Raw genomic sequence first — 15,702 nt, 5'->3', positions numbered from 1 at the left:
AAAATAATGATATAATAACAAAATGACACATATAGCTTCTAGCTCCTTCACATTTAAGAAATCAGCAGAAGGAGTTCTCAATCATGAGAAAAGGTTTCAGTACATTCTAAGTGCTGCTGATTCATATGCAGAGTTCACGGAGATAATCGTGACGCACAACTGTTCTCTTCACTTTTTCATGGCACTTAACTTTAAGTGACTCTTTATCTGACAAAGGAATTACGACAAGCTAGGAACGACTTGGATGATAATTAGCCAGGGAGAGTTGAACGACCTCAGTGTTGATCAACCCACCATAACATTGCAACAGATAAAACTATAAGAGCCTCAACACTCAGCTTTGCTTTGAACCTTTCGAACTCTGCTTCTAGATGCTGTATGACAAATCCTATTGGGGTTTCTAATAATCAATCCCAAACATTTATAAGAATTTATTCTCTCTTTTTATCTTCTTCTATTGATGCTGACTTTCTTGGGGAATATCTTTGATTACTCCTATTATTGGACTGTATAAAATGTTAAAAACATATTTTTGTCTTTAAGTGTGTTGGAAGGACAGTTGCATTTCTTACTTTAAGTCAAACCAAATAAAATGCTTTTGTATCCAACCACACATTTCACATCTGACCATAGCTAAAAGTGATGTTGACGACAAACTAATATTAACAAATCTGCATAATTCAGTAGCAAAATTCTGAACAGCAAACTGGGACACACTCTGGGTCTTTTTGCAAGTCACTTTGATTTAAAAAAAATTGTAATTTAATGGAGCCAAATTACAAAATATGTCTCATAGTTCAAGCTTGAAGGAATCTCCTTTATCTATTCATACCTTTTTTTATATTTACTAGGAAGGAAACATCACACCCAAAGTCAAAGTTCATTTCTGATGATTTGCTTGCTATGTCTCTCCCCTTAACTTAAACTCTGACCTTGGTGTTTTTTTTAATTACTCTAACATAGGTCTGTGAATGAATGAGTGACAGCCTTAGCCCATAAACTTGCAAGTTGTGTCACTACACCTTCACTCTGACAAAGTCCCTTAAGGTGTACAGCTCAGTCGCTGCTGGATCTGCCGCTAGAATCCACCGCTGGACCCTGTGATGTAAAGATTATTTTAGTAGACTTATACAATTCCAACCTACTGGCTATTTCTTTTTAAAATTTAGTCCTTTTTTTAAAAAAATTTTCAAGAGGAATATCTGCCTGCCATGGAGGAATCCCTGAATGGCACCATTGATCCGGCTTGTTTACAAGAGCCTCCACTGGCTATGGACATGATAAAGCGTGAGTGGCCCTCATTACTGCGACCTACTTGCTGACAATGTTTCCTTATCAACAAGTTAAAGCAAATGGCATTCATAGTTCACTCAGCCATTTCCTGAATAGCTGAATGAGTTTAAGAGTCTTGGTTTCTTCTTTAATTGTGGATGTGCCTATTTTCCAAAGGTCCTCAAAGTGACAATAAATAATCTGATTGACCTGAACAGTGCACAGGCATGAATTTATGGTTGTAAAGTTTCATCACAATGTCCATGTTGCTCTCTGATCAGATGCTTTTTTACTTCATTTGATGGAGGTTTTTAACTTCAAGAAAACCTCATTTGTGCTGCTTCTGTGTATTTTTGTTTGTGTCAATGTGGAAAACACTGTTAAATAATCCTTATAATAATAATGTTTCTCTCTCTCCTCTCTTTTTGTTTTCATTCAGACTTAGATACGTTTGGATTCTGCCTGTACGCCATGCTCACCTTCATGTCCTCTGTTTCCCTGCTGCTGTACCTGGAACAGTGTGTCTACATTTATAAAAAAGTGCAGTACCCCAAGAAGACCACCATCATTTGGATAAGCGGTGCAGCACCGGTAAGCAATCAGGCCCGATCAGACTTTTATAATATGCAGCTGATTCTCAAATTAAGCAGAAATATAATTATCATCAAGTTTCATGTTCTTCGATTCAGAGAAAATGCAACAACAACAAAAAAATCATGCTGCATTATCCTTAAAGTGCTGCTGATTTTGCAGTTGCATGTTTCTTATTCCTCTGTTTCAGGTCATTGCCACCATGGCTTGCTTCGGGATGTGGATCCCGAGAGCCGTCATGATCACAGACATGACGTCTAACTGGTGCGTTTTCCCTTGAACTACATTTAAATTAGTGTACGATAAATGTATTTTCTCATACAGTAGATGGTTTCTTTCACTGATATTTCTGAAAAAGCTTCTGTCCATATTCTAGGATAAATTATGATGAGATAGGTTGTGTTTTTAGTCTGACAAAACTTAGATCAATAGTTTTCATCGACAGAAAAGTGCCAACAAAACATCATGTGAGATTTTAAGTTCCAAGAAAATAATGTGTACTTGCAGATGTTCTCTCTTATCTGCATTGGCTTCCTTTTCTGATTTTATCCAACAACAGCTTCAAGTTTGTTATCTTAAAGCTACTGTGTGACCGACTTTGCAGCGAACTCAACTCTACTGTTATCTTGCTCGACATGTCTGCTTCTATATTATTTATCTTTTTATCAATAGCTTCTGACACAGCCAGCAGGCCACTGTAAATAAGGCTGGAGCCTGTGAAAAAAAAACACAAAACAGGAATTTTTCGTCTTAGCTTGAATTGTTGTTGTTAGAGAAGCATTATTTAAGTGACAAAATAAAAAAAATAAAAAAAGCTATGAAAAATTTAGAGCACTGCAGGAAGAACGATAAATCATTACACAGAGATTACGCCACATGACACATCATGCCGTGTTTTTTGGGGGATTTTCTTGTCATGTTTTAGCAAGCACAGGCTTTTCCAGTCATTTATTTACCATAATTAGGTACACGTTGTTATCTGTGAAGATTCATGACACTTAATATGATTAATCTGTGAGAATATACACGGTGTTACAGTCTGAGGTCAAGATGACTTTGAGAAGAATAATTTCTTGCGGTTATTTTGCATGATTGTCAACCAATCTCTGACGTTGGGTTACTGAATGTTTTCACAACTCTTCCTTTAACCCTAGAACACTAACGCCGGGTGATTTTCACCCGCACGATTGTTGTCATGTGATTTTCATTGTGTTGCTGCTGTCTGAGCTGCATGGGTCCTTGGGTAGCTTCAGGCTGCTCACTGATGTCATTAATGGTATGTTTGTTTCCCACCTCCCATCTATGGTTTTTTCAAGAGGCATGCGTTCGGGTGATTTTCACCCGGCGTTAGTGATAGAGGGCAAAATATTTTATAGGTGGAATTTACCCAATGTTAGTGTTTGTGTGTTGAAATCAGGCGCTCTTTGCACTTTTCAAGGGAAACAACATTCAGGCCGGCCACATTCTCCATACAGCTGTCATCCTGTCACAGGCCTAGTTTCTCTGCAATGCTAACAAGTGATTAACATGTAGCTAATGTTAGTTTACATCTGCAATCATTAGCTACGCAGAAATGTCCAGAAAATCAGTGAAATTCCTGACTGAGCACACTAATGTTAAAATTAGTAACACCATCACTAACGCTGGGTGTATTTTACCCGATATAATATTCCGGATAAAATATAGTTTTCATCAATTTATGTCAAAGTACAACACTGTATGACAAACTGTAGGACTGGGACATGTGAGCCTTGTCTGGTGAAGGCTCAGTTTGGTTCTGGTATGGAGTCTGTCTAAGGAAATTCATGTCGTCAAAAAAATTTGGTAATTTTTCCCCTCTCAAAAAATGCAATTTTTTGTCAATCTCTGCCACAGTTGTCAGTGATGCAGGAAGACTGTGCCTTCACCAGACAAGGCTCACATGTCCCAGGAATGGCTGGACCAAAGAACAAGTTCCCAGCGCCATTATTTTTTCTGTTTGGAAATTTGTCGTTAAGGATTACCTGATTTTTCAATAATTTTGCTGCCTTTTTATAGGGTGACCCATGGTACCTTGTTTTAATTTTATGGGAAATTAAAGAAGAGTACTACAATTTGTCATACAGTGTTGTACTTTTTCATAAATTAATGAAAACTATATTTTATTCAGATTATTATATCGGGTAAAATATACCCGGCGTTAGTGATAGTGTTACTATTTTTAGCGTTTAGTGTTGTAGGGTTAAAAAAATCCTTCAGCGTTTTCTTGTTTGTTTTCCCATTTCTAACCCCTAACAACATTTCAAAGGGATTCACATCTGAGCTTTGTGTAGGCCGTCCCATAACCATACATTTATGCTTTTTAAACCATTTCTTGGTGGATGTGTTGTGTGCTTAAGATCATTATCCCGCTAAACGGTTCAGTTTCAGTTCAACCTTATCAAATGGATTCACATTATCTTCAAGGACTCTTAGAAATGAAGCAGAATTTAGTAGAATCAATGACTAGAAGCTGCCCAGCATTTCTATGAGGTTCCTCTCCTGAAAAGCTGCTGTCACTGTGGCTAAACAACTCTTTATCTTTCATATGTCTGGTTTCTTATAGTCTGTACGTTCACTGACAAAGTGTAGTTTCTCCGTAGCGAGCAAAGCCTTTTTCCTGGCACATTGCCCCCGCAGGTCAAATTAATGCAATCTCTTTCTTATTGTACCTGCACGCACTTTGATAGCGACGGTTGCAAGAGTTACCTGCAGACTCCCTGAGGAACTTTTGAGGCTCACGGTGATTTCTTTTTGAATGCAACAGTCTGTTCTTGCGTTGAATTTCCTGGGGCAACCAGCTGTTTAGGCTCTATGCCAGTACAGTGGAATGATTTCACTGAAATAATTTGGAGATCTTTCTGAATCTCTTGTTGGCTTCTTGGGCTTCCCCGGTTTTTTTTTTTCTTTTCTGAAGGCCTTAGTGAGCTCTTCAGATCCTGGCAGGATACGCTTTAATATAAAGAGAACACCAAAAGCTAAATGTCAGATATGACCCACTGGAACCCCTAATTCTAATTTTAGAAATTTTAAAGTGTGATGAATGTACTTACTTTTTCCATGAGACTGATCATTTTTTATTTAAAAAAAAAAAGAAAGAAAAAAGGAGTTTTTTTTTTATTTTTTTTTTCCCTTTTTTTAATTTTTTAAGGGGATTCTTTTTTTAAAAAACCCCCCCCCCCCACCAAAAAAAACCCCAAACTTTTTTGCATTTTCTTCCTTTTTTAATTTTGTTTGCAATTTTAAAAATAATAAAAAAATTTTATTTTAAAAAAATGTGACAACGTGCTGCAAACCAACTCAGCTAAAATGTCACAAACTAAAAATAGAATTCATCACTCAGTGAAAGTGATATTTGACCCTTTCCTATGTATTTGCTTTCTCTGATTGGGCCTAAATTCTTTTCTGTCTGTAGTTATTTTGCAGTCGTGGTGTACAAGGTCTTGGTTCTGCTGATCGAGGAGTTGGGGGGCAGTAGTGCTTTTCTGGAGCGGTTTACTGGGACACCCTTTCGGATCAACACAGGACCCTGCTGCTGCTGCTGCCCCTGTTTACCCCGAGTCCCCATGTCACGGTATTTATACCTTTTATTACAGTCTGGGTACTATAGTTGTAAACTTAGTCGTGTGTTTTACTGCTACTGTTTCTAAACTGAATATTTATAATTAATTTTATCCATCGTTCTACATCTTTCTGTACATGACTGCACATTGTGTTTCGACTGTATACATTAATACTGTTGATCTGTTTGGTATTTTTCAGGCGAATGCTCTTCCTGCTGAAGATAGGGGCTCTTCAGTATGCAATCCTAAAATCAGTGCTTTCTGTGGTTTCTGTAATTCTGTGGACGAATGGAAACTTTGATCTTTCTGATGTAAGTGTTTGAAACACTTCTCTACATATTTAATTGTACTCATAGTAAATAACCACAACATTTAATTCAAATGTTTCTTTGTCTTCTTCAGCTGGAGATCACGGGTACGGCCATTTGGATCAACCCATTCATTGGTGTCCTCACCATCACCTCTCTTTGGCCTGTTGCCATCGTCTTCATGAACATTAACAGCTTTCTACGGAGCATTAAAATCATACCCAAATATGCCATGTACCAAGTGAGTCAACACCTCCAACACCGAACACGGCAGTGCTTCATGATACTGTCAATTAAAAAAATAAAACTAACAAAAACCATGAGCTGCTTTAGGTCGCATTTTAAATCGATAAATTATTCAGAAATTACAAGAATACTCCACTCTTCTGTATCAAAATGTTGTTTCTACCACATGATGAAGTTCATAATACTGTTCAGTGAAGCTAAAGATAAAAAGTTACATAGAAATAACAACAGAGTTTATGTGAAATTTAGTCCCACACCCCTACTCCTCCTAAATATTGACAATTAGAGATTCTATACAGTAAATCTTTAACTGAAGTTGTGAAGTTGAATAAAACAAGAAGTTCTCAACTTTAAAAAAAAAAAAAGGTAACTCCTATTTTGGGGCATAGCTGTCTATTATAATGTCTTATATCTCTGTCCGCAAAAACTCAAATGCTTGAAGTTTTCCTCTCCCTTTTTTATCTTCAATTGCTTCAAACATTAGATGTTTTTTGCGGACAGTGATATAGGGTTTTATGGTACACAGTTGGAAGTTATGGCCCTTCTTTCCAGGTAAGGCTGAATACTTTTCGAAGTACCCTGTTACTGTATATACAGTGAGTAACTGATCAATAATTGATTTTCTCCTCAGCTAATACTTGTACTGAGTCAGCTGCAGACATCAATCATTAACATCCTGTCCTTGGATGGAACCATCGCCTGTGCCCCTCCCTTGTCGTCTCAGGCTCGCGGCTCCAGTAAGAAACGTCTCTGAATGTCTTTCAGCATCTGCTGCTGGTTTTTAAAATGACATAATCGGTCTTTATTTTTCTCTGTGTGTCTGTCCTGCAGTGCTCAGTCAGCAGATGATGATCATGGAGATGTTCATCATCACTCTGATCAATCGGTTTTTGTACCGTCGCCCATACAACACAATTCCCTGTGAAGCACATGACAACAACCAGAACGGCAAAGTTGCCCTGCAGGCTGCTCTCGTAGAGCATGATGTCTGAAAAAACAAAAAAAACGATGGTACAACAGTAAGAAACATGGCTGTGCAGGATTATGTAAGTTTGGAGATCAACAAAAAGTCAACATTTGTTTGATATAATATTTTACCTCATCGTGTCATTCAAGGGTAACGGTCCAAGGACTACCTGGGAGACCTTTTGCCTTGTTCATTTGTACTTTTCACACTTGACATACTGACATTTGTTAACTGTATTCCCCAGATGATAAAATTTGTTTAACCAGAATTATTACTTTCAGCCCAGGAAACAGTCCCTTGAAAGATTTTCCACTGGGGGATGTGTAGGTTATCTGTTATCTACTGAGAAGGATCTATTAACTATTGTTTAAGTGTTTTCGTTTACCAACTGAAACTTCATTCTCTTTTACTGGAGTGGGGACAGAAATGCAATTAACACATATGTCAAAAATAAACAAACTTAGGGAGGATTATTTTTTTTTGGTTCTTTTTCTTGTTAGATGTGCCACCACCAGATAATTTAACCCTGAATACATTGAGTCGACGCCAACTTGCTCCTTCAAAGCTCACTCATAAACATAATGTTGTTTCTCATTTAAATCAGGCAGCAATTATGTGTGCTTTTCTTACTATTTCAGGCTGCAACTGAGTCTTTTTCTACAAAATACGTAATATACAGAGCAGTGTAACATCATACTGTATATATATGCATGTCATACTGGGACAAAAACATACAGAGGGTGACAGGGTGGCAGGATTACATTTGCCCAGAGTGTGGTAAATAAAAAAAAACAACACCTATTTATTTTTATTAATGTGTCTGTGTATGTGCGTGAGCTATATGTCAATGTTGAAATGATCTACAACAACATCTGATGTATTTTTTTGTAGTAAAGTGGGAACTAAACACAAACACGGTGTTCTGTTTGTTATTATGGCATGTTTTCACACTATACATACATTTAATTCAAAGCACATATTCTCAACATTTTAGGGATGTATTAGTACATTTTTCCTGTACATTTTTAAAAAAAATGCTGTTTCAATTTATTTTGTACTTCAAATTATATTTGTCTCTTCCTGCTGCAATCTGCTCGTTACAAAAAAACGACATTTTATTCAGACACTTTCAAAAGAGTTCCTCCTCAAAGCCTCTTCTGCATCTTAACACAGCCTGGAAAAATAGCCAGATTTATTCAAAGATGGCTGACCCACTTACAAAGACTTATTTGGGCCAGGGAATGCATGTGGATGAGACAGCAGCTTTATTTTCAGACTCGGTGCGCATTTTGAGAAAAGCGGTGCCACGTGCTGTTTCTGAAGCAGCCACAAGAGGCCACACATGATCCACCACAAAACATCATTCACTAAACTGCTCATTAAAAAAACAACCAATCGCCGCTCTTTAATTCACATTATTTATACATTATAAAAAAAAAACACGTGGGCTCATTTAATTCAGAGGAACACCCAGACATTATACATAGGAGATAACTGCTATGTTGCTCCAAACAGTTCACTGCATTTTTTTCCCCCTCTTGTTTTATGTAATCATTCTCAAAGGTTTGGTTTTCCTCGAGACTGTTGTTGACTTTGTTAAGATGCTTAAAAGGTCACAGGATCACTTTTAACTTGATCTTAGAATAGAAACATAAACACTTACACTTCCTATTAAGTTTTCCTATTAGTTTTTTTTACATTTTCTAGCATTACTTCTTGAAGCATGCAGCTCAGTTACTAGACGTAGAAAGACAATACTGTATACAGGCGTATAGGTCATCATCTCCCAAACTTGAATATAATAAATTGTTGCACTTAATCATAATATCTACTGATGAATAGGAATTTAATAAAACTGTTGACAGACTGGAAGGAGTTTCTGTGTGTCGCTGCAATACAATAGATGCGGCCGAGGCTAGTTTATTCAGAACAAGAGCAAATCCGTTCCATTAACAGAGCATCAGTCTGCATGTAGAGGTGCAACGCGTTAATCTGGATGAGATGTTTATGTAAAGCCAGATCATTCAGATTTCCAATTTTTTCCCTATTAATGGAGCATTTGTCTTTGCTGTTTATGTAAACAGAGTCATCAGACAGAGAGGAAGAGAAAGCTGCGTTCAGGGTGGGTTGATGACAGCCCCTGGCTCTGCATTGCTGACGAAAGCTGCTTAGCTCCTCTGTTGCTACGGCAACCGGGGAGAGCAGCCAGACAAAAAAAAAAAAAAAACGAGGCAAAGGGGAGGGGCTTTCAAGGGAGAAATAGAGGAGAAAGGGCTGGATGGGAAAGATAGACGGAGGGAGGGATACAGACGACTGATAAAGAAACACGCTGAGAGCAGCAGAGGTAGAGCGAGGCTGCAAACGGAGATAAAGGTCCGGATATACATGCTCCATCCACTGGCTGAGGAATAAGAACTGCAGCAATTGTAAGGGTACAAAGAAAAGGGGGGAAACAGAGAGAAGATGGATGTACAAACGGAGAACACGGACCCCCCGCCTTGTGAATCTCAGCCAAGTGGAAAAATCAGAAAAGGATTCAAGCTGTTTGGCAAACGCAAGCCAGGTAACATCTTTTCTATCCGAAGCAAAGGGGATGGAAACAACAAGTCACCTGTTATGAGGAGCAATACGCTTGATGGATTATCGGAGACCCCTGCACCAGATTCTGAGCAGGAGGCAGACAAGGAAAAGGGACAGGAGCTGAGTGACGGAGAGAGGGAGCAGGCAGACGAGGAACCACTTGGCGAAGATGGCGTTCTGGCTGCCGCTCACGCTCGCACCTCCATTTCTTCAGTCAGCTCGGCCAAATCCCTCAGCTTCCTGTCACTGCTGAGGGGTGGCCGAAGAGGAGTGGGGGACCGCCGAGTGCAAACTGTGTCCCAGCCGACGGGGAGACAGCGTCGAGGGCTGAAGGGTCTCTTCAGCAATGTTAAGTTCAGATCAAAGGATAAGGAGGACAAGGAGGAAGCCCCTCCGAGCCCACTTCTCATGTCATCCCGTGCCAACAGTGTGGAAATCATCAAAGAGGACCTCACCCTCACACCCAAATCCCAGCCTCGCTCTCTGGACAGCCCTGAGACTGAGAGCTATGAGCCCACCAAGAGTTTAGCAACTCCGGACAGTGCACCGACGTCCCCTTCAAAGTCTCCCCAAGTGAAAACAGTGAGTAAAACTAATGAGCATGTGTCACCTTTTCCCACCTCTGAACCGCCAATGGTCCCCGGTGATACGAGCCTGAGCTGTTTGCTCGCAGACATCTCCTCGCTCCTGACCTTTGACTCAATCACAGGGGGTGGAGATATTATGGCGGATGTGGAGGCAGAGTGGGGGAAAGCCAGCAGTGCTATCAGTCCTGTGTTAACTGAAGTCACGTCATCATCTACATCTCTCTTCTCCACACCCACCATCTCCTCTCCGCTGACTTCTACGGCCGTCAGCACTGCTGCTACAGCAAAGCCCTCTCCTGTAACCGTCCCCACAGCAGCTTCGACCCAATCCTTTACTCCTCTGACAAAGACACTTCCAACCTCCTCTCCCATTTCCAAGCCGAGCACCATCATCACAACTTTCACCAAATCTTCCACTTTGACTACTCACTCAGTCAAACTGAGCTCAGACTGTACTCCAGCCTCTGAGCCTTCTACCAGCACTCAAATTAAATCAACTCCTGCGCCCACTGTAACAAAACCCTCAACTACTCCTGTAACATTAGCAAGCCTTTCAGGTCCAACTAAGTCTTCCCCTTCTACAACAATTAAATCAACAACGAGCTCCACCTCCACAGCTACCACAGCTCCTCCGAACACTCCGGCCACTGTAGTCAAAGCTCCTTCAGCTAGTCCAACTCTTACCTCGACAGCTAGCAAACTGGCTTCAGAGACAGCAGCACCTCCTCAAATGATTTCTTCCGTGAGTAAACCTAGTTCTGTAGCTACTTCACCTCCTGCTAAACCTCCGCCAGTAACCCATAGCCCTCCCATCCCTGTTGCCATTACCCAACCTCCACCTGCTAAATTGGATTCAGCGAGCAGTGTGAACCTGCAAACATCCACTTCCTACAAACCCTCCGTAAGTTTGATTACAGGAGAATCTAAAACTCCAGTAACAGTATCACCACCCTGTGCAGTTACAGCCAAACCTTCTTCTCCTGCACCGGTTATTCTCTCCAAGATAACAACAGCTCCCACATCATCTACAACCTCACACTCAGTATCTGCAACCTTTTCCAAGCCCACAGTCACCTCTGCCCCAATGGACCTAACTAAAACCCCTTCCCTGCCTGTAACAGCTCCAGATCTATGTCCTTCCTCTACCTTAGCTTCCTCTAAAACCCAACCCAGCCCTGCATCTGTCCCAGCTCCATCGTCAACTTCTTCAGATAAGTTTCTTCCCATAACTAAACCCACCCCTGCACCAGTCTCTTTAGATAAGATGCCCCCAGCTCCCACACCCGTCCCAGCCCCCACCACTAATGCTGTTGCTTCTACAGCATCCCCAGCACCTCCTGTTTTGGGTCAGATCACAGTCTCTCAAGCTAAGGCACCTCCTGCTACTGTCCCAATCCCAGTTTCTGTATCTAAAGATCTGCCTCCACCTGCTCAAATGCAGGTTTCTCAAACTAAAGCCCCTCCCGCCCCAGCTCAAGTCCCAGTTTCTGTATCTAAAGATCCACCTGCTCCTGCTCAAATGCAAATTCCTCAATCTAAAGCCCCTCCTGCTCCTGCTCAGATTCCCGTTTCTGTATCTAAAGACTCTCCTGCTCCTGCTCAGATTCCAGTTTCTGTATCTAAAGCCCCTCCTGCCCCTATTTGTATCCCAACTTCTGCATCAAAAGAACTTCCTGCTCCTGTCCAGATCCCAGTTTCTCAGCCTAAAGCCCATCCTGCACCTCCCACTGCCCCTTGCCCCATCACATCTCCTCCTACTACCCCTGCACCTTGTCCGAGTGAAGCTCCAGCTTCTGCTAAGCTGAGGGGAAGTGGACTGGCATCAGTGGATGGGCAGCTGGCTAGCGTAAATAGCACAGGTGCACAGAGAGTCCAGGCGGTGCCATCTAAAACAGAAGAGCAGCATAATGAGCCCCCCAGAGAAAAAAGGACGGCCCAAGCAAAGGCGTCAGGGCTTAGCAAAATACCTGTCGTTGGAGGAGGCAGAGTGACCAAGCTACCTGTTCGAGACAACCAACACGCTGACGATGAACCAAGCAGGGACCCACCTACTCCTGTGATGGAAGAAGAGAGGCCCCATTTCAACTCACATGATGTAGGGAGCAAGGATAAAATTAGTGCTGTTGAGGCAAATGTGCCCACCTCAAAACACACCCAGGAGGAGAGTCAGCAGCTTCAACAACCGAAAGTCCTCACAAGTTCAGCGCGTGACTCCAAGATCCCTGTGAAGCACGGCGCTCAGTCTCACGCTGCCTCCCAGATCCCTCAGAGAGAACCCCCTCGCACCAAGATACCCGTATCCAAGGTCCCTGTCCGCAGGGTTGGTAACAAACCTGCAGGTTCAGGCAGCAGCACCCAGATGAGAAAATAAAAAACAACGGACTGAATGACACACGACACATCCTACGGCTCTGACTGCAAGTTTTTTTTCAGTACCACTCTTTTTAACTTCACATTTCTAGACTGTAACTCTGGCTCGTCTCTCTCTGTCATCTCTTGGCTTCACTCACACCACAAGCATCAGTATCAGAGTTGAGGAGGGCGACAGCACTCAAGCACAAAAAAACATCTCCACGGGGAGCCGAAGCAACAAGCCTGGCTCTTTGGTGCTGAGCCAACTGGACATGCACTCAGGAAAGGTTCGGGGTCACACCTGAACACACAGCAGCATCAGTAACTAAGGATAAGCAAGATAAAAGGTCGCCTGGGAACACAGTCACATTCACACAACATGGGCGAGTGCCTTTTTAAAGGGTGCTTTTCCTACAGACTCTCAGAATTTATTCAGTCTTTTCTACAGTACTTTTAACTTTTGTTACTCCCACTTTTTGTAGGAACCGTCAAGTCTTTTTGTCTTTCTTTTCCAGCAAGTCTCTTTGATAATAACCAGTCCCTTTACTTTTTATTTATGTCAGGAGATGAACCGCAGGAGCTCTATAAATTAATGCAACAACCAAATTTACATTCCACACCTATCTATGGATGTATGTAGCAGAAATCGTGCCATTAATTTTGCACATGATGTTGAACTGTACAGCGCCTGTGTGTCCATCTGCTCATATGTAACATTGTCAGATCTCACTGTGAACTATAGGAGGGACTGTGGTTTTTGAGGGCTCGGATTGGGAATAACTCTTCGGACAGTGGACAGCAGCCATTGTGAATGGCACCGTGGACATTTGAGCGAGACGGAGAGGACGGTGAGATGAGATCTAAAGCTCGTACACTGGCACATCTTTATCCTTACCCCAGCTATACTCAGATGAGAACAGTATCTCTGTGTAGAGACTCATCTATGTTGTTCTGTTTCCTATTTAATCAATAAAACAATATGCGTACTTAGCAAGACGAGATCTGTTGAAGTTGTGCGTTGTATATCCTGGTATAACTACTGTTTCAGCTTGCAAACAGATAAAAAAAATATGAGCCTGTGTAAATAATTCATTGCTTCTTGAGAGGAATACATTACGTGGAAGGAAATGACATAACTCTGTCATTTAGGGAACAGTTAAGTATGAGGATAAACAAAATGACAAAACATATTTTCACTTACTAATCCCCCACCCTGACGCACCATCTTACGACAGCCGAGGCTCAGATTGTCCTTTTTAGAAGCATCATTCCAACATCACTCCAAGCTCACTGACCTGAATAGTAAGCACATGAATGTCAGTAGAGCCGGGCCAATGAGCTGCAAGGGAAAACGCTTAACATGCATACCTTATTATCAGGAAAAAGGGTTCGGGAATGTGTGTCATTGCTATTCTTAGTGTAAAACGCACCTAATGGATCTGCTGTATAATTTCCCCTCCAACTGAGTGGATCATTTGCTTTGAACATGAGTTTAATATCACTGCAGAGGAGATCAGGCAGATAATTATTATAACAGCTAAGGCCTGAGTGAACTATCTATCCACAATGCTGTGCAATGACAGAAAAAAAGCTAGTAGTGATAAAAGCAGGTTAAAGATAGGAAGCTGATCTAAGTCATGGGGTAAAGTTAAGAGGAGTCGGGTGTTAGGAATAAGGCGTAAAGGACAAAGGGTGAATGCTTTTTTTTGTTGTTGTTTCACAAAAACGGGTTGCAGAGGTGAGACAAAAAGACCTCTGTTTGCTTTATGAGGCCAGAGGCTGCAAGCTGAGAAGAGAGGACCATCATTTGCACTGAGAAAAACACGAGGATTTCACCACATTAGGTGCTGATACAAACCAAACAGAGCAACACCGTCTCCCTGAGAAAAGAACAGCGTCTCCCTCAGGCTCTGACACAACACATGGTTGCTTCTCAGTAACACCTGTCATCTGGGATTAACGCATTTAAAAATTGGCTTATAGATTTATAATCACGCCTGGTAGAGCAGGAATCAGGCTGGTTAACAGGACAGAGGGATAAATTACAGAATGCCCTTCATTGCAATAAATTACTGCCGTGGAAATGAGTCCTATGGTTTTAAAAGAGGAACATTCTCAGTGAATGCTGCCTTTTGTCTGCATACATTCACATGATTTCCCTGCAATGTGTCTTTCATGCTAGTAAGTGACAGAAATAACAGCCTTGAGTGCAGGGCAACCACAGAACATGTTTGAAGGAAACTTTGGAGCTATATTGCATAAGCTGCCTCTGAGTACCTTTGCTTATGTACTGTTTGTGTGTTTCCCTGCAGACAGTCTCTCATATCTTTAAGGCCAGCCCCCTGCCCCAAATATGTTACACAAATTACAGCACCCACAAGGCACCGAGGCCACCCTGGCTTTCTATTGCCTGTATGTGTTTGTGTCGGTTTCTGCCTCTGGAGAGACGATGTGCCTCTTTAGAACCTAATTTAGCATGCTTCATTCTGTGTTTCCATGCCAACCCCACTAGGTCAACCAATGAAGGGCTGAGAGTGTCGGGAGGAGGGGTCTAAAAACATGAGTGCCTTAATGAGCACACATACAGTACATAAGAGCAGTTATCACATAGCGCACAAATTTAAACGGAATTATTATGGAGTGTAAAAATGCTTCAATGTAATTTTGAGGCCTATTTTACAGACTATAATCAAATTGCTTTAAACAGTTTCCAGAAATGCTCATTCTAAAAATGTGATGGTGGCATTATTCATCAACGCTCTAATGATATGAAAGTTCAACTGTTTAAAGGGTTACACATTTGGGAAACACAACACTATTGAGTTCTTTGATGATGCATTTGGTAAATTAAAAAAAACATATATTGCTATATTACATAATATCCGCAGGAAAATACACTATTGCACCATGTAGGAGACTAACAAAGCTTCCATTCAGTGCCACAACATAAAAAGCAAAGCCTTAGCAAAAGGGAAAGTTCACTTATCCCCTCCAGTGTGACCCGATCAGGTTTTCACAGCCACAATGTTTGACAAAATAAGCAACCGGAACATTTCAAAGATGTGATTCATAATCAGAATTATTTATTCATGACACATGTTGAGTATAAAAACCTGTACCATAGTGTCAGCTAAAAATCACAATATGTTTATGTACAAAATATAAAACATTAAATGTATTCAAAATATATAGAAATGCAGTCATTCAATTAGTTTCAA

The 15,702-nt window shown here is 41.1% G+C and overlaps 2 protein-coding genes across 2 annotated transcripts; both read left to right on the top strand.

The window, feature by feature from the left end:
• Nucleotides 1-1,211: 1,211 nt before the first annotated feature.
• Nucleotides 1,212-6,990, top strand: LOC103368267 (organic solute transporter subunit alpha-like). Its single transcript, XM_008296591.1, has 8 exons — nucleotides 1,212-1,287; nucleotides 1,712-1,863; nucleotides 2,054-2,127; nucleotides 5,297-5,455; nucleotides 5,644-5,755; nucleotides 5,847-5,993; nucleotides 6,630-6,735; nucleotides 6,830-6,990. The coding sequence occupies exons 1-8, from the start codon at nucleotides 1,212-1,214 to the stop codon at nucleotides 6,988-6,990; spliced, it is 987 nt and encodes a 328-aa protein (XP_008294813.1).
• A 2,232-nt stretch (nucleotides 6,991-9,222) lies between these two features.
• On the top strand, nucleotides 9,223-13,485 carry LOC103368265 (APC membrane recruitment protein 2-like). Its single transcript, XM_008296589.1, has one exon. The coding sequence runs from the start codon at nucleotides 9,429-9,431 to the stop codon at nucleotides 12,501-12,503; it is 3,075 nt and encodes a 1,024-aa protein (XP_008294811.1). The 5' UTR covers nucleotides 9,223-9,428; the 3' UTR covers nucleotides 12,504-13,485.
• The last annotated feature ends 2,217 nt before the right edge of the window (nucleotides 13,486-15,702 follow it).

This window comes from Stegastes partitus, unplaced genomic scaffold (assembly GCF_000690725.1).
Source record: "Stegastes partitus isolate 25-593 unplaced genomic scaffold, Stegastes_partitus-1.0.2 Scaffold1136, whole genome shotgun sequence".
Classification (NCBI taxonomy): domain Eukaryota; kingdom Metazoa; phylum Chordata; class Actinopteri; family Pomacentridae; genus Stegastes; species Stegastes partitus.
This window is presented reverse-complemented; position numbering and strand designations above follow the sequence as displayed.